Genomic DNA, 17,816 nt, shown 5'->3' with positions numbered 1-17,816 from the left:
GGAACCATGTGAGGTTAAAACTAAAAGGTATTCAGTTTGTACACATCGGAGAAGCTGAAACCAGAGAATGTTCAACCAAGCCTTTCTGCTTGAAAAATGACTCAAAACAAAGAAGCGCTCTACCAATCGATCAATCAAGTAATGGTTTCAGCTCTAATTTAATATTATATATAATAGATATTATCATTATATACATTTTTTTTCCACTCATTTTTTGTTTTATTCTTTGAAAATCCTATTACTTTAGCAGCCTAAAAGAAAAACATAGTTATGGTCAGTAGGTAACAACATTTTAAACAATATCATATGATGTTGTTCTGCAGACCTGCTATTTTCATCATATAAACCTGTAAATTGTGCCTCTGAAAATGTCATATGGCAACATGGTGCGGCTGTAAAAATGTTTGCAATGTTTGTTGTGGTTAAAATAAATGTGAACAGTGCTATCCCAACAATCATACATGTGTTGAATTACAGACATAACACACAATCTAAATGCTGTTTCCCTACTGACTTTGAAATCACAGTTGAGATTTAAAGGTCCAGTATTATAAAAAGGGAGATTTCCGTGTGTTTTAATCATAAAGCAAGCCAGGGTTCTATATAAATACTGTGAAAGTATCAAAAAACCCAATACACTGAGAAATGCACAGACAAATTCACAACTATAGTATACTGTATATAAGTAGAAAGGGCTGCTACAGTGCCGTTACAGTCATTCCCCCACTGCAATGACGGTTCAGAGAGCGCAGAAGCAAAAGACCTGAAAATGCTGAACAATCAGAACATATTGGGCTTTTTCGGAGGGGGGCTTAAAGAGACAGGCTCTAAGACGGAGTGTGTCAGACAGAGGGTGGATACAGGTATATTCAGGCAGACAGTATGAGAAAAATGTGTTTTTTATGAACATTAAAACAGGTAACCATCTTCTAGTAGAAACCCAAAATACAAGTAGAACCTGAAAATGAGCATAATATGGGTCCTTTAAGTCCACTGAACCCATCAAAAAGAAATGTATAGGAAGACAAACGGAATGAACAAAAGAGCTAAATATGACATTGGGAAAGTCTTACACTATACTTACTTACTTACTCTGACAACTAATGATTTTCTGAAGCTTATTCTCTGCTTAATAGATGTTTGGAGAGAAATATTTTATTTTGTGGGTAGCACTAGACTGACAGCCAATTGAATACGATCTACTTCCCCTGCAGTTGGAGGGGCATTAGGAATAAAGCTCAAACAGAATGGATGGGTCATACATCATTGAGCATTACTTGTGCTGTGCTGTGTCTCTAAAACACAAATTGGATTACCTGTGCACCCAGGCAGATCACCCGAATTGGACAGGCACAGACATACAGGGAACACACACACACACACACACACACACACACACACACACACACACACACATACATATATATATACCCATGCATGTGAAAAATGCATGATGCAAACATTATAAAATTCACAAATCCATAGAGCTTTATTGGACTTGCAGTAAAGGGAGTTCACACATACAGCACAGTACTGCAGTTCATCTCTTTTTCCTTTTTAAGACACAAACACACACCACACACCACACACACACAGCAATTTTTGTTCCTGGATAATAAATGCCACATTATTGTGATGTACAGCGGAGGACCACATCACATAAAGGTTGCCGTGATGGAATCTCCATTTGAAGCTGCCGGCCTTGACATGCGAAATCAGATCCTAAAACTGTTTATGGCGCTATGAAGCCAGACAGCATCCCTCTTCTCTAGTAAACAATCCAATGGAAGCGGATGATTTATTAGCGAGGCATCCAATAAATCTGAATACTCATCTTCCTAAACAACCCATTTCTGGATTTTGAGTTTTAAGAAGGCAGTTTTTTGTTCATCACAGTCTGATGGCCAAGGCCGGTCTTTCCAGCTGAGATCATCACTGATGCAACAGTAGCAGTAGCGCTTCAATAATGAATCCAGGACTTTACAGCCGGTCACTAATTGAGCCAATATTATTATTATTTGAAACAGCACATTTTAAATGGAGCCGCACAACAGTAGGTCACACCCAGCGTAAACTAAAAGGCTCTTTGTGCAATCTAAAAGGTTGTAAAGGCTACAGTGGCTGTTTAGTTTAATGGGAAATGAGGTTTTTGTTCAGAGATGCACTGATAGTATCTGTAGCACTGGAGCTGTTAGTGATCAAGCCTTTAAGTGCTCATACTTGGATCAAAAAGCAAGTTTGTTCTGATAGCAATAGAGAAATAAGTTGGCATAATAAAAATAATATTTTCTAGCTAGAAGAAAAAGACAGCAGTGGGGGGATTCACAGCACAGCAGCTCCAAGCCAAAGATATGTTCAAAATGGTGGAACAGCTTCCTCAGCAGACAAAAATCTAATCAGAATTACTTCAAAATGAAAAAGAAATTCACATTTTGAAAATTCATGCATTTAACTGATAAATGTTTATATTAAAATATGGGATGAACAAGACTTTTGGGAGTGAAAAATAAACTACAGAGCCAACAAATTATTATATAATAATCACAGTATTTAAACAACTACAGGGTGGGCTCAGATCAGTATGGGATTTACTTTGTTCTGTTAATTTATCTCTTTCTCTTTCCTACACAAGCAACATCATTATTATAGTAATCATTACTTTTATAATTTTAGGATTGTTAATTGTCCATGCATATTTTGATCTGAAAATATAGTAAAAATCTTTTTTAGGTTTATTTTAAATCGATTAATCTATTTAAATGTTTATATTTTCCCAAAGCCCGAGGTGACGTCTTTAAATTTCTGGTTCTATTCAACCATCAGTCCAAAACCCCCAAATATTCATGTGTGATGTATGTATGACAAAGAAAAGCAGCAAATACTCGATTGTGACCCGATTATCAAAATAGTTGCCAATTGCCGATCGACTGATTGATTAATTGTTGCAGCTTTTAACTGAAATATAAAACAAAACAATGCTCCCTATTTATTCCTCAGAACTGAAACAGCCTTTTATACTGCTGTTTTGTTAGAAAAAAGGCTTAAAACTACATTACAACTCCACCTCAGTGCCTGCAAATATTTGGCAACATGGCATTGTTTGTTCTAAAGGGTGTATCTGTTATTTTTAGAATAAGACTAAGGGCAGGCCAAGATCTCATGCGCAGATCCTCTGCTGGTTAAAAAGGCCATCTAAAATCTGATGCTAAGCGAGCCGACAGCAGCCTGTGGTCATTGTAATCCCCCCAGAATTAGATTATCCCTGTGTGGCAACAGTGGGCCAGGGTGGGCAGGGCACTCCCATCAGCTGTGTGTCTAAGACAGAGCCCATTGAACACCTACCACTAATCTCTGTCAACATAGACACGCTGGCAGCCTGTATAAAAACTCAGCCTCGACTGGGCTTCAGCATCAGTCCCCGGTGAGACCAGTCAAGCCTCCGAAGCGACCTCTTAAGCATCAGCATCTTCAGACAAAAATGGACTTCAGAACAACGGTTTCTCTTCTTCTGCTGCTGCTTCTGGGCCTCTGTAACGCTCACGATGGCATTGTAAGAAATAACTGATTTAATAGTGTAGAACAGCTTGTATTCATTGTATGTATTCGATCACACATTTCCCATATAATCGTTGCCTATCTTTGTCCAGATTATGCATTAGATTGAGTTGAAGTACTGTAAAATGAGGTAAAATGGTTTATTTCTACTTTTCTTTTCACAGTATCATGGTGCTGATAATGGTAAGTAACCAAACCTTAGTTCTGTGTTCGTGTTCTTCTTTTTGCAGCTTGTCTAACAGACCGAATGTATCAGGTACAACACTGTGTGCCATTGTGAAAATGACTTCTGTTTTTCTTCTGTTTAGAGATCATAGTGGATCATTCTGACACAGAGGACTTGACAACTATTCTGAAAATGAACAATGGTGAGTAATCGATCATATTTCAAGGACAGCGTGGGTACATTAGTTTCTCACAATATTAGTGCATCATTTATGTATTCAATAACAGAAACCATATATACTGGAACACATTTTCGACGGACTGTGTGCCATTGTGAAAATGACTTCTGTTTTTCTTCTGTTTAGAGATCATAGTGGATCATTCTGACACAGAGGACTTGACAACAACTATTCTGAAAATGAACAATGGTGAGTATTCGATCATATTTCAAGGACAGCGTGGGAACATTAGTTTCTCACAATATTAGTGCATCATTTATGTATTCAATAACATAAACCATATATATACTGGAACACATTTTCGGCGGACAGCCTTGATTTTACCAGTATTCTGCCAGTTAGATTGAAATGCATATTTTCTTTTCTTCTAATAGGATCTAGAGATTTTCTGCTGGAAGGAGACATAGTGATTCCAAAAACCAGGAATGCCATGAAGTGCTTAGATGCAACAAATAGCTGCCTGTGGCCGAAGTCTGCTAACGGAAATGTGGAAATCCCTTATCTTTTAAGCAACAATTATGGTGGGTTTTTATTATTATTTGTTTTACTTTTTAAGGATTCTGCACAATGACATCTCTTTCACACACTGAATATGTGATGTTACCAATAAACTACTTTTATTCACAATTGTAGACAACAGCGATAGAAGTGAGATTCAACGTGCCATGAAGGGCTTTGAAAGCAACACCTGCATTCGCTTCATTCCACGTCAGAGTCAGAAGGCGTACATAAGCCTTCAACCAAAATATGGGTGAGTCAATGAGTAAAGCACTCCTGCATGTGAAGGTAAAAAAACACAGAAGTTGTATAATCAAAGTAGTGAGACAGTTTGTAAAGGGAAGTGTGAACAGTAAAAAAAAACGTATCTACACTTACCTAATGTATTGGGCGTATTGTGGTGAAATAAATGATTATAAATATGGATAACATGCATGAATATGAACTTTAATGTTAATTTTAAGTTTAGTTTTTTTGTTAATTTTTGTTCACAGCTACACAGCATACTGAGGCCAGAGTAAGCTTACATTAAAATACTGTAACAATAGTAAAGCTATTTAAACCAGTTTGACAGCAGAACAGCTCTTCATCTCAGACTTTCTTGGGTGGTTTACTATAATAATTGTCAGTACAAAGGGATTCAATGCAGCTACAAAGAGATGCAAAATAACCACAAAGAAGCACATGAAAGTTGACTTATGACTGTAATCATTTTTGCATCATTTTGCTTTCAGTCAGGGTTTTTTGTTCCGACAGAGGTGGGGTGGGGAGCCTTTTACATGTCCTGCCATTGGGGCCTATTGTCTCATAATCCATCCATGCACACAAGGTAAAGATGCAACATGCATCTTGCAGCATCATTCTTGCCTTTAATTACGTCAGGAAGTGCTTTTTTAAACATTTGTAAATCCTTTCAGAGGTGTCGCTGATAATGTAAATTACATTCATTTATTAATCAATTGTCAAGTTGCATGTTGCATATTGATCATCTCTGTCTCTCATTCACTTCATCTGCCATTAGCTGTGCCTCTTTACTGGGTCGTACTGGAGACATACAAGTGGTGTCACTGCAGAGGTACGGCTGCATAAATCTCGGCATTATCCAGCACGAACTGCTGCATGTGCTGGGTTTCTACCACGAACACACTCGCAGCGACCGCGACAAGTACATCAAAATCAACTGGGATAATATCAATGAAGGTAAGAATTTCACAGTGTCATTTATGGTTCATTTGATATATTTCTGAGTCAGTTAGCTATTAATTACTGTTTTTATCACCAGATTTTGTCTACAACTTCCAAAAGCAGGACACAAATAATCTCAACACTCCGTATGACTACTCTTCTATAATGCACTATGGAAGGTAACAAAAAAATGGTACTTGATCAAATAAGTCAATGCAGGACGTATTCTGTAAACAAATTTATGAATGTTTTTTTTTCTTATGATTCTCACTATCAAATCTATAGATCTGCCTTTGCAAAGCAGGGATTGGATTCTATAACTCCCATCCCTGACTCCTCTGTTCCAATCGGGCAGAGAGACGGCATGTCCAAAATCGACATTCTCAGGATCAACAGCCTCTACCAGTGCTGAAGATACATAGCATACAGGATTACCTCAGTATGTTTTCATTCTGACTTGATACTTGACACTTATGTGACAGTATGACAATAAAACGGTTATATTTCATTCATCTTGTGTCTTCTGTCATTATTGGACAGCACAGTATGTGGCAATGTTGTGCTCTATGAAAATAGCTATCTAAGTTTAGAGGGGCAGTCCACCAATTTTGGATTTAAAAGAAACGTTACTAGTTTAGAGAGAAAGCAGCGTTACAAACTGCAGGCATTAAGTTTAATACTTTCACATTGCAAATCATGACCTGGTTACCTCAAGATAATCCACAGACCTGATTGCGAATGTTTGGGAACTAGTTCCGTCCTCCGTGGCTGAGCTGTAACTGTAGCAAACCGACACTGCTAGCTCACCTGAGCTAGCTAACGCTACAGCTCAGCAGAGGCGGACGCCAGTAATGTTTACATCCCACGAGCAAGACCCTCTCGTCCATAAGTATGCTTCCTTCTGCATGGTGATACGGTTAGCAGGTGTAAGTAGGTAGCAAGAAAATAGTTCCTACATAAAACTGCTCACAACCAGGTCTGCGGATTATCTTAAGTAACATGGTCATGATTTTTGGAAAGAGAAGTTGCTTTTGAGTTTTTTTAAATGTATTTTTCTGCCGCTTTGAGCACCACAAGCTGAGTGTCATCTATTTCTATTATAATGGAGAGAAGGTAGACATCTCTACGGCCGATAACACTGGGCAAATCACAACAAACAATCTTGATTGGTAAATAGCAATACAGGTAAAATTAACAAAAAATATTTTTCGGATTTTGGTTGTGGTGCTCAATGTAACTATATATACTAATTATACACCCAACTTTTTTGATTCTACAGACACAGGATGGATGACATCAACGAAGACGTTTTATGACACATTTGTCTTAATTTCTTAGGAACAGTTTGTAGTATGCAGCAAAATCACGTTGCAAATAAAACGTTTTTATTTGTTATTATTACATTTTTTCCTAAAAGTCTATATTACTCTCAGTATGAAAACAAAGTTTGGAAATGTTGGCAAAAGACACAGAGATGAATTTAATTAGATACAAAAAGACAAATATATGGCAATATTTTCATAATTGAGTTAATTTCCATTTCGGTTCATAGTAATTAAGTTTGGGATTTGTACACAAGTATTAAGTACAGTGTTTGATCAGAGTGAATCAGTACTGCAGTTTATTCAGCGAGAGAGGCAAAGATGTGTTAGGACAACAAGATAAACCCGCTCCTACTACTCTGCAGAGGCGTTATTTTTTTCACTTGCCACTTCCCACATTCTTGAATGTCTCTTTTTTCCCGCCACCCTTTAAAATTCTATTCAATGTTATCCTTCTGTATTCACCCCCAGTGAGAGAGAGCAGCGTTGGGGGGGGGGGGTCAGGGTGAGATAAGGGAGGAGAATGCCTGGGAGAGAGAGAACAGATTCCAATTAAGTAAGTTTCCCTCTTCCCATGATGTATGAATGCACTTACAATCACGACAGCTTTGAATGTATTTCTCCAGTGTTGTGGCTTCAAGTGCTCATATTATGCTCATTTTCAGGTTCATAATTGTATTTAGAGGTTGTACCAGAATAGGTTTATGTGGTTTAATTTTCAGAAAACACCATATATTTGTTGTACTGCACATTGATGCAGCTCCTCTTTTCACCCTGTGTGTTGAGCTCTCTGTTTTAGCTACAGAGTGAGACATCTCACTTCTATTCCATCTTTGTTGGGAGTCGCACATGCGCAGTAAGTACTGCTAGCTAGTCAGTTGCAGAGTATGAGGGAGTGCCACACTAGCAGCTAGGCGAGCATTATAACGTGTGTTACAAAGTGACGCACGTCCGTCACGGAAGTAAAGGCTGGACTACAATAGAGCTGTTTGGAGCAGTTTGTGAACGGTGTTTTCTGTTGGAGATGGTAAGTCCCTTTGGGGTGGACATTGGTCTTTTTCACTTTGTAAACCTATAACGTGCACAAAAAAGATATATAACACAATAAAGGAAAGGCAATGAATGTGTATAGTTCAGATGGACACAGGGCCTTTAATGTTTCATAAAGTAGTTTCAGTTCATATCAATCGTTCTACGCATTAAATATTTAAAATCGACTTGTTTTTTGAAATATTTAATGCAAAGGCTCTGTTCATGCTCCAAGAAGCTCCGGGAGATTTTCAGCCCAGCAATAAATTAGAATATTTCTGCAACTCCTGATTAAAATAAGATTACCAATGAGCCCAAGATCCCATGACTGTAAAGTACAAACAGGGCACCACCTGAACACACTGTGGTTAAAAAATCACTGAGCGTTCAGTGAAACTGGAGTTTAATGAGAATCATGTCACTGGACTGTGAGGCTGACGTAAACTGAAACACATCGAATGGAATATTTTATCTTCCCTCTCAACTGATTGTTTGCTAGTGTGCCTCCCTTGGTTTCAGTGTTACTACAGCCTTATAAAACATTGAAATGGAAGCCTGATCTACAGTATATTACCTAACATTACAGTTATTTGTCTAATTTGTCTGTAAGGTTCTCGCGGATGCTCTTTGACCGTACTTTAAAGGACAGTGTGTAAATGACCAGCAGGGTCTCCTGTAGGATGTCTGGGCTAATGAGCGTAGGCTGAGCGTGTGCCAAATGCAGTCTGATCTGTGATGTCACTGGTAATATGCTGGCAGGCCATAACCGCTGGCTGGCTGAGCGGCTCTTACCACCACGTTATTAACACAGATCAGTGTACCTGCCTCTCTTCAAACACGATAAGCTTCAACACACAGCTCACCTCAGTTCACTCGGTGAGCTGCCTAATGCCCAACCAACAGGATATTTAAATGTTCTCTGTAAGTGGTTCTACCAGCATAGCCAGTCCAGCCTTAGAGAATGTTTCAGAGTTTTATGTGAACAAGGTGAGCTTTAAATGCCTTTAAAAAGACACACAAAAAAACTTTTACACGTCAAACTGCAACCCTGTAAATGAAGAGAGGAAATAAAGGAGCAAAGTTACAGTCTTTTAGTAAAGAATTCCCCTTTTTGTTACTATTCATTTTGCAGCAGCTCAGCAAATAAAAACTGTCTGAGGAAAAAGAAACTAACTTTGCAAAGCCTTTGCACTGAACAAGGACTGAGGATTGTATTAACACTCTCCTACATTAAAATCGACAATCCACTTTTGTTAAAATAACAAAAGATGGACTTTGATGACGTCGTGATGTAGCTTGATCTAAATTGCTGCATTGCTGATGAAAAGCTATCTGACCTTACTCAGGCAAAAATAATGTTCAAGGACAAGTTAATGTAAGTTGTATTCATGTTATGTCATCTCATTCTAATAAAATAACTGCAGTGTTTCCCACAGAATTAGGTTCCTATTGTTGTGGTAGCCGGCCAAGGTCAGTTAGCCGCTGTAGCAACTCAAATTCAGCCGGGCTCTGATCCCGGACCGCCGCGACTCCCCGCCGGATCAGCACACTTTCTCTTGCTGGTTAGACGCAGCGCTGCCGCTGGCCACCAGCCCGTTGTGACCCATATGGCGCTGGGGTTTGGGCTGGCTGAATTTGGGTTGCTACAGCGGCTAAGTGAAGGTCCATCTCCAGAGATGCTGTCCGCTCTCCTCCCGGTGGTCTCCTAGCAGCGGAAAGTGTGAGGCAGAGGGGCCGCTGAGTGTGCTAGCTAGCTAACTTGCTAATTTACCTTTAGATGAGGTGACTACCCATACAGTTACTGTAGCTAATGTTGTGTGGCAAATTCAATCATGGGGCAGCCCAGCGTTTTTCTCCTTGGTCAAAACAATACTAAATAAAATGTTGCTACAACTACAACGTTGTTGTAACGTTACTGTACGCATTAGCTTGGTGGCTGGCATGAGTCACTTGTCTTAGCATATAGCATTTAGCTTGTCATAGCACATTGTAGTAAGCTGGATTGAAATTGAAATAATATATCAATAAATTAGGTCTCTACTAGATTACTGTGTTGCAAAATGAAATGCAATTAATGGAAAATGATTCTGTGTGGCAGAATAAATGCTGTGTTACGGAGTATAATTGCACGTGAATACTATTACGTGCATGGCAAATAAGCTTGGGCTATAAATGCTGTGGTGTGTGGCATTGGTCTATGCTACGTACTTGTCCCTATACATAAACATAAATAAATAAATTCTGTGACATTATATGATTTACAATTACTCTCTGACATATCATCTGCTGTTTTTACGGAAGTTAGAGCAACTACAGAGGGCAAAGGTTATATGACACTATTGACAGGCGAACAAATGTTCCGGGCCAGTACCTTGAATAAATTAACGATTTCTCTGGGTTTGAACATTGTTGAAAACATTTTGGATGATGTGAGTTGTAGATTGAGATTATTTGATTTTGCAATCTGTAGCATGCTGTCTTCTTTCAAAGCCTATCCTGGGTCACAAGCAAGTCAGCTGTTAAGTTCCCTTTTGAGAGCGATGAAAGCAGCGTTCGCAAAAAAAACAAGTTAATTTAGGACGCAATCAAAAGAAATAGCAGATTGGCATTCACATCCTGGGAGTCTGTTGCCCTGCAGGGCCCAATGCAAACAATTAGCGGGCTAAGCGATCGAAGGCAGGAAAACTCTAACATGTGTTATTATTGAAGCTTTCAAGAAGTTTCATTTAGCTTTTCTTCTGCAGATCTGAGAAGCCTGAAGAGCCATATACAAACTTCTGTCTGAAACTAGAATAGCACACTGACAAGTTACTGTCTGTTTTCCCTGCATTCGCAAATCACATACATATCTTATGCATTGTGTTCCCTGATACTGAGACTGTGGCTGATATTACTTTAAATAAAAAAACAACTGACAAAAGAATAACAGGGGCGAGTGAGGTCTGTATACGTACTGTATGTTGTCATTACTATTTTTATACCCCAGCCTGTTTGTGTCAAATAGAAGTTATGTTTTAAAAGGGCCTTTGTAAATGTGTAAATCAGACTGAGGCATTAGTCTACAATCCCTCTGAGCGGTGTTCGCAAGAGCTGCACCACATCTCTGTTTGTCAGCACTGAGGAATTGCAGCTGTCGAAAATGATGAGGCCCCATTAGTGACGGAATCCAAGATGAGACAGAGCCAGACAGAAAGCCGCTGTGGGGACAAGATGATAACAAGGTACTCATTGGAGATATGAGGGATGGTGTTTGTGCATCACTCTCTGTGTGTGTCTGATGAGAAGGACAGAGGAGGAGATGGAGGGGTTAAGATAAAGTGAGAGAGAGAGAGAGAGAGAGAGAGAGAGAGAGAGAGAGAGAGAGAGAGAGAGAGAGATGGCGTGGAGAATGAGAAAGTGAGGGAAACCGTAAAGGGAGAAAAAAAAGGATAGGGGAGATAAGACGAGACAAATAGAGAGGGGAACAATGAGACTGGGGAGTAAGAAGGAATGACTGGGACAGTAATCAGAGGAAGGCAACACTGAAACAGATGAATCAAAGCAGTGACTCTGAAGCAAGTGAGTTGACGAGAAACAGAGAGAGCCCACGAGCCGATGCCCTGACAGATTGGCAGGTTTATTCACAGGGAGTTACTGATCTCTCATCCTGCAGATGGTTTCACCTCCGAGCTAAGCCTTGTGCATCATAGCGGGACAAAGACGCAGACCAGTAACAACTGCCGCAAAGGAAATCGCTTCATTCAATGCAACAACTGTAAGCTATGATGTAACACTAGAGAATAAGCAGTGCATTAAGCTAAAGCCAGGTATACTATCTTCACAATCAACAGGATTGACCTACAGTTCAAAAAGTATATTCCAACAGTCGGTCACTCACCAAAGAAACCACCGTACTGATTGTAGGTAGCTAAAACAGCTAGCAGTGTAGCTACTAACACTGGAATATTAATTATGTAATAATAGGATTTGTATACCATTTGCTACCATGTAACCTCGCTTCAAATTTTTTTAAGCTGATTTAAAAGTTAAAGTTAATTGGACAAAACAGCTTACCTTGATAAAACACAACAAATCAAATGCTACAGACAATAAGGGGCCTCTGGGGCCCTTGAGGGTCAGTTGCACACTTTGTCTGGTTGGTAATACATTCCTGCCTAATACAATAGAACCAGGTAGCTGACTCACAGGTATACTGAAGGAGGGGGACAGAGCTCTTGTACTTTCCTGGTGACTCAAACTAGTCTGTTTCCTGTTAGCCTGGACGCATCTATCATTTTTTTTAACCTACTTTTGATGAAACCACTCCCACTCCCACTCCCGGAAAGCCTTGATGGCTGTTACGATTATGCCAATACAGTAAATAACATTCCTAAATGTCTTTGAACTGACTGCATTCCAATAAGCTAAGAATGGAGGAAACTTCTGTCACTTTAACAAATAGCTATTTAACATTATAAATATCATAAAGAAATGTCTCAACTGCCACCTATAACTTTTTAAATGATTAACTTGTAATACTAATAATACAGTCTCTATGCTTGACTCAAATTGTTTACTCATAGTCCTTCAGATATAACATTTTCCATTACTCCACCACCAGACACCTACTGAACATACAGTTAGGAAATAGCACACTATCTAATTATTGTCTCATTTGTAGTCTAATAAACAGTAAGTCAAATGTAGTGCTGAATAACTCTATTTTTCAAGCTACTCTAGCTGTCATACTTCTTGGGATCCATGTGAGCGCGGTTTCCATGGCAATGCAGCTGTCAAGGCTTTTGTTACACTGACATTGATTCATATAAAGTAGGTTGGAAAAACAATAGACGCAGTCTGGACTCATATTGTGCCATTCAAGTTAGTTAAGAAAAAGCAAACATTTCCACAAGTAACTTCACTTTGCCGCCAAACTCAAGGAAACAATTCACAGAATATTCTGCCATACAGCCCTGATACACTGCAAATAACAACAGGGACACAATTACATTCACAGAGTCAAACAGAAGAACTCTGATTACAGTGAAATCACTTCAGCACCAAGGAGAGTGCACACTGCTATGAATCCTCCCACATTTCTGAACCAGTCGGTGAACAGTTTAAACACTGCATGGTGTACTAGGTTCTAGTTGTTCTGGTCAACATTGGGTCCACAGAACTTAATTACATTAGTAGTAGTGCGCATGTCTTTTAAGATAGACATAACAGCGTCAGTTATGCAGAAACATATGCAACCAAGGTAACCTACATTAAAAGTTTGGTTTTGTTTAGTATAATTGTAATAAAATCACTATTCATTCATAAATCAGGGAATCCATACAGAAGCTAACACCACAAGAAGGCAGTGATGAAAAAAGAACGGTTATCAGTCGTTTATGGATGGAATTACAGCAACAAAACATACAATAAAATAGAGTTAACATCACATTTATACAAAAGTGCCTGTATGTTTTAATTCAACACTACATGTTCATTAACAGAGATGCTGTGATCATGTGTTGTGTTTGTCTGTAAGTGTCGAATGCTAAAAGCAAGTTTGCATGTACTGTACTGTGAGCCGTGGATCAGTGCATTGGAACATGTATACTAAAGGTGGGATTGTATAATTACTGCTATAGAAATAAAATTGCAACCTTGAAATGTGGCAATTATATGTGGCAATTACACAGGTTGCATTCGTCTGACTTCTATGAGCAGCGGAGTGCATGACAGATTCCGATCCCCATGAAGTCTAGCAAGGCCATTTATTCCACATTATATTAATAGCACCTCTCTTGCTTTCATAGGCAGGACACCTATTCTTACTGTTTCAGCTAATTATCGTGGCATTAGGCTGTACTTCACTCTCTTTGTCCTTGGTAGACTCGCCAATAATCCCAGGTGGGTTGTGATCGTCCGACAGCTGTTTTTGATTATACATCCCCAGTTTTTTTTTGTGAATGTGCGTAATTAAGTTTTTGCTGATGGCTCCCTCATCACTTTTAAGCCAATACATTGGATCACCATTTGCAATCAAAATGTGGTTTAATCATAGCTCAGTTGTATCGTGAGCATAAGAAATTGAATAAGACATGCAAACAGACATTGATGAGATGACTAAATGATGTAGCAATTCCCGACAGTATTGGTGAGTGATCCCCAAAGGTGGGACGTTTACTTGTTTTAAGTGTTGAACCACAACAAATGTGCTTTTAGAATTCTAGTGCTCCCAGACATAGCCAATAAGGGGAAATTATGTTCTTTATTTCATTTTTTATCTAAATGCTTCTTTTTTTCTCTGTTTACAACATCATTTTACTAGGAGGACATATTATCCCTGCAGAGATGTGTTGCACATTTAAGATATTTTTAACTTAGTATACTTGTATATCGCCCAATTAAAGCCGTAATTAATGCAGCAGCATTGTGCTTCCAGGAAAATGTGAAACTTAACGCATATGACAAACAAACAGCCAGGATCAAGCTCCTCGGAAAAGCGGCTAAACCACCAAAAACAAAGCTCTAAGGTCAAAAGTCTCTTTTTCAGTGAAATTCACTCTGATGGAATGTTTGTGGACTCTACTCGGTGCTTATTGTGTTTCTCCACACATCCTCTTGCCCCCAATGTACTTCCATCATCTTGCCGCAGACAATTGGAAAATGAAATTTCTTCTCGTTGAATGAATGGGTTGGAGAGCACATGAACGTCTGCTCGGGCGGTGTCTGTCTCGGTCTTGGAGCAAAACGCACTGTCCACAAGGACATGCCAAATCAGCAAAAAGGTCAAACAGTGTGCAGTAGAGAGGGAGGCCTTTATAGGAACGCTTTAGCAGTTCCTTTGTGGTGTCCAGTCAATGCTTCTGGGTATTACAGGCAATTTAAGCAATAACATTTTCACAGTCAGGAGAAATACAATTTTTTTATTTATTTTTTTTCCCCTTTCTTGCGAAAAGTGTTTTAGTTTCTATTGCATGCATGGCCGCAGCCCTTCAAGCAGACCTGAATTACATTCTCATTCCACTTGAAAATATTCCCATTCAGGACAAAACCTAGTAGGCCTCTCATGTCAGGCCTCTTCCGCTCTCCTCATTTTGCTCTTACAAACTTTCTATTTCTGAAAAGCAAAAAATCCACTTGAGCTGCGTTTGATAATCTAAATGGGAGACTGGTGGTTGGCAGTAATGTGCCCATGAGTTATTAAAAACCACCAATAAATCCAAAATAAGAAACCTCTTTGCGCCAGCAAAAAAGACGACAACAGTGTGCAGTGTTGTTGGTATGCCCTTATGCTCTTGGTTCATCGCATCTGACACAAACCGGAACAAAGGATCCCATAGTTCTTCCAGCAACCCTTGACATCAGGATTTAGGGAGCGGCATTAGTGTTTTTCTCACGATGCAGTAGATGAAAGCAGGCAGGCATGTTAGCCTGTAGTCTACACATAACTCTGGGGAAACAGTTGATCATTTTTCAAGGCTGCTGAAAAATGGTGAAGATGGCGCTGGTGCATTACAACAGTGCATAGGCTCATTAGCCTTTCCTTCAGTTCACCAGTTCTGATTATGAATCCTTTCATCATTTCTTCCCACAGTTGTGTGGGTTTTTACTGCCGGAGAGAGTTTGCATATGCGCGTACATGTGACAACTGACATCAGGAGTCTCCTCCCTGCTCTCGAAAGTGAGTTTTTTTGTTCTGGCAGTCATGTGTTTTGTGTCACACTGTTAAAACGGTTTGACAGTTTTGACATCTGACAATCATGAATACAATATGGTTGAAGTCTGGGTTGAGTCTATCCCAGTTTGCAGCTTTAGAGTCGCTTTTTCTCAGGTAGTTGTTTTGAGTGGGCAGTCATCCACACCCTTTAGTACAGGAAACTAATTGAAGTAATGGTTTTTTTCCCCCTTTCCCATAACTAACCTGGCATGTTGTGTGGCAGCATGATACCTCATGTGATGAGAGGCTCATTAGACCTTGAAATTGAGCAATGTTACCTTGCCTTGTATAAAACTGTTGAGGGAGAGGAAGAGATAGAGAGAGAAAAGCCAAAGACGGTGTTGTTTGTTTTTCTCAACATTAAAACATAGACAAGGGTCCTTATTCCTACAGTTGACAGAGGACTTCATCACTTGAACACTGACATGTATTGTCTTTGGGGCATTTGCTGAAACAACAGTCATATTTCTGTATCATGCAGATAAACTGGCTAATGACCACTTAACATCACCTCTTTTACTTTCAGCACCTCTCCCCCATCACTACTCCTAATGCAGACGCCTTTTTCTGCACCATTTTCTTTTTATCTTTAGCTGTGATTATTCACTTTCTCTCCCTAAAAGATTATACTCAACCAGTTACTTTAAACATTATTTCAGTCTCATCAGTAAAACAAGCGTTGAGTTTGTCCCATTTGGAACAAACTGTTAAAACCCACGCACTGCCTAAAGAAGCACTTTGTCATTTGGGGAAATATGCTAATTTGCTTTCTTGCTGAGAGAGTTAGATGAGCAGATTGATACCACTCATGTCATTATGCAAAGTATAAAAATTTGCTGGCTGTAAATTAGTTTAGCCTAGCATTAAAGGGGCGCTATGCAGTTTTCGCTGTTTTCTCGCTTTTTGCTCACAGGTTTCTCGATAGAGCTCCCCCTATGGCTTCGGAATAGATATTTGGCAACCCTGTGTAACAACTCGGTCAGTCTGCCGTTTCCTCTTTCTCTGTTCCTCCGACAATGCTTTCATAGCTTTCTGCTTCTTTTTTGCCATTTCAGCCATGACAATAGTGTGAAAAACTCCATCGCGAGACCTGATATCACCAGTGGCGGTTCTACATTGAGTTACACCCAGGGCCCCCCCCAAATTTTTTTTTTGCAAAATTACTATATTATAGTGTATATTTATTTTAACTTCTGATAACTTATACTGTCATATTTTGTGCAGAATTGTGTTCATTGTCTTTTGAAATGTTGGAAGTGGAGATTGTGCAACTTAAAAAGTGTGTTTCTTGTTGTAATTGCAATAGTTAAATAACTGGATTCTCTTAAGTGTGTTTTTTTGAGAAATTTTTGAAATTGAGAAATATAATTTTCTCTTTCACTTATGTTGTTATTATATATATATATATATATATATATATATATATATATATATATATAAATAAATGTGCCAAAAATATATACAATCAGATATATAAAAATTGTAACAATAGCAGAGAGCAACAATAATATAAAATATTAAGAATAATATACAAATAAAATATAAAATAAATAGGCCTATTCTAAATAGCACAAATCCTTCATCACACAAATGTGAAAACACACTAAAGAGAATCTAACTGTTACACTATTGCACTAAGAACAGAAAACACAAACTAAAACCTGACCTTTCTGGCCTTCCTTCATCAATGATGTTATTGTATGAAATCTGCTCCCCTATTGAATGCTTATGGGCGCACGCCCTTTAAAAAAAAAAAAGTAGTCAAAAAATGTTTGCATTTCAGACGGCCGACACGAACACACACGCCTATCAACTCGATAATAAAGCCGTAAAGTAGGCAAGGCTCTTTCAACTCAGGATAGGATTGAGATGAAAAGTTTAACTGACACATAACAGCGATCAGCTTCGTGGGTGCTCAGTATTTGCGGAGCACCAACGGTATCGGCGCCTATGCCCAGCGACCCGTTCGACCCAGAGGTGAACTGTCCCCCGCTCCCCCCCCCCCTTTCCCCTTCTCACACAGCTTCTCTGTGCAGTGTGCGCACGGCACCTTCTCAGCAAGCAGGGGCGCAAATTTGCCAATTCCCCACACGGTGAAATGATAGATAATACAGTAGAAAACCGCTTCGT

General features: G+C 39.1%; 2 protein-coding genes across 2 annotated transcripts in view; one reads left to right on the top strand and one right to left on the bottom strand.

The window, feature by feature from the left end:
* LOC144533769 (MAM domain-containing glycosylphosphatidylinositol anchor protein 2) overlaps window positions 1–17,816 on the bottom strand; it is a 187,025-nt gene that overhangs the window by 141,870 nt on the left and 27,339 nt on the right. The window lies entirely within an intron of this gene.
* LOC144533223 (low choriolytic enzyme-like) lies at window positions 3,293–6,150 on the top strand. Its single transcript, XM_078274455.1, has 9 exons — window positions 3,293–3,550; window positions 3,720–3,738; window positions 3,864–3,923; window positions 4,086–4,148; window positions 4,334–4,480; window positions 4,593–4,710; window positions 5,479–5,657; window positions 5,740–5,821; window positions 5,928–6,150. Exons 1-9 carry the CDS (start codon window positions 3,479–3,481, stop codon window positions 6,052–6,054), a joined length of 867 nt encoding a protein of 288 aa, XP_078130581.1. The 5' UTR covers window positions 3,293–3,478; the 3' UTR covers window positions 6,055–6,150.

Source organism: Sander vitreus, chromosome 18, assembly GCF_031162955.1.
Source record: "Sander vitreus isolate 19-12246 chromosome 18, sanVit1, whole genome shotgun sequence".
Taxonomy (NCBI): Eukaryota; Metazoa; Chordata; class Actinopteri; order Perciformes; family Percidae; genus Sander; species Sander vitreus.
The sequence above is the reverse complement of the archived record's forward strand: the minus strand, read 5'-3'. Positions and strand labels throughout refer to the sequence as shown.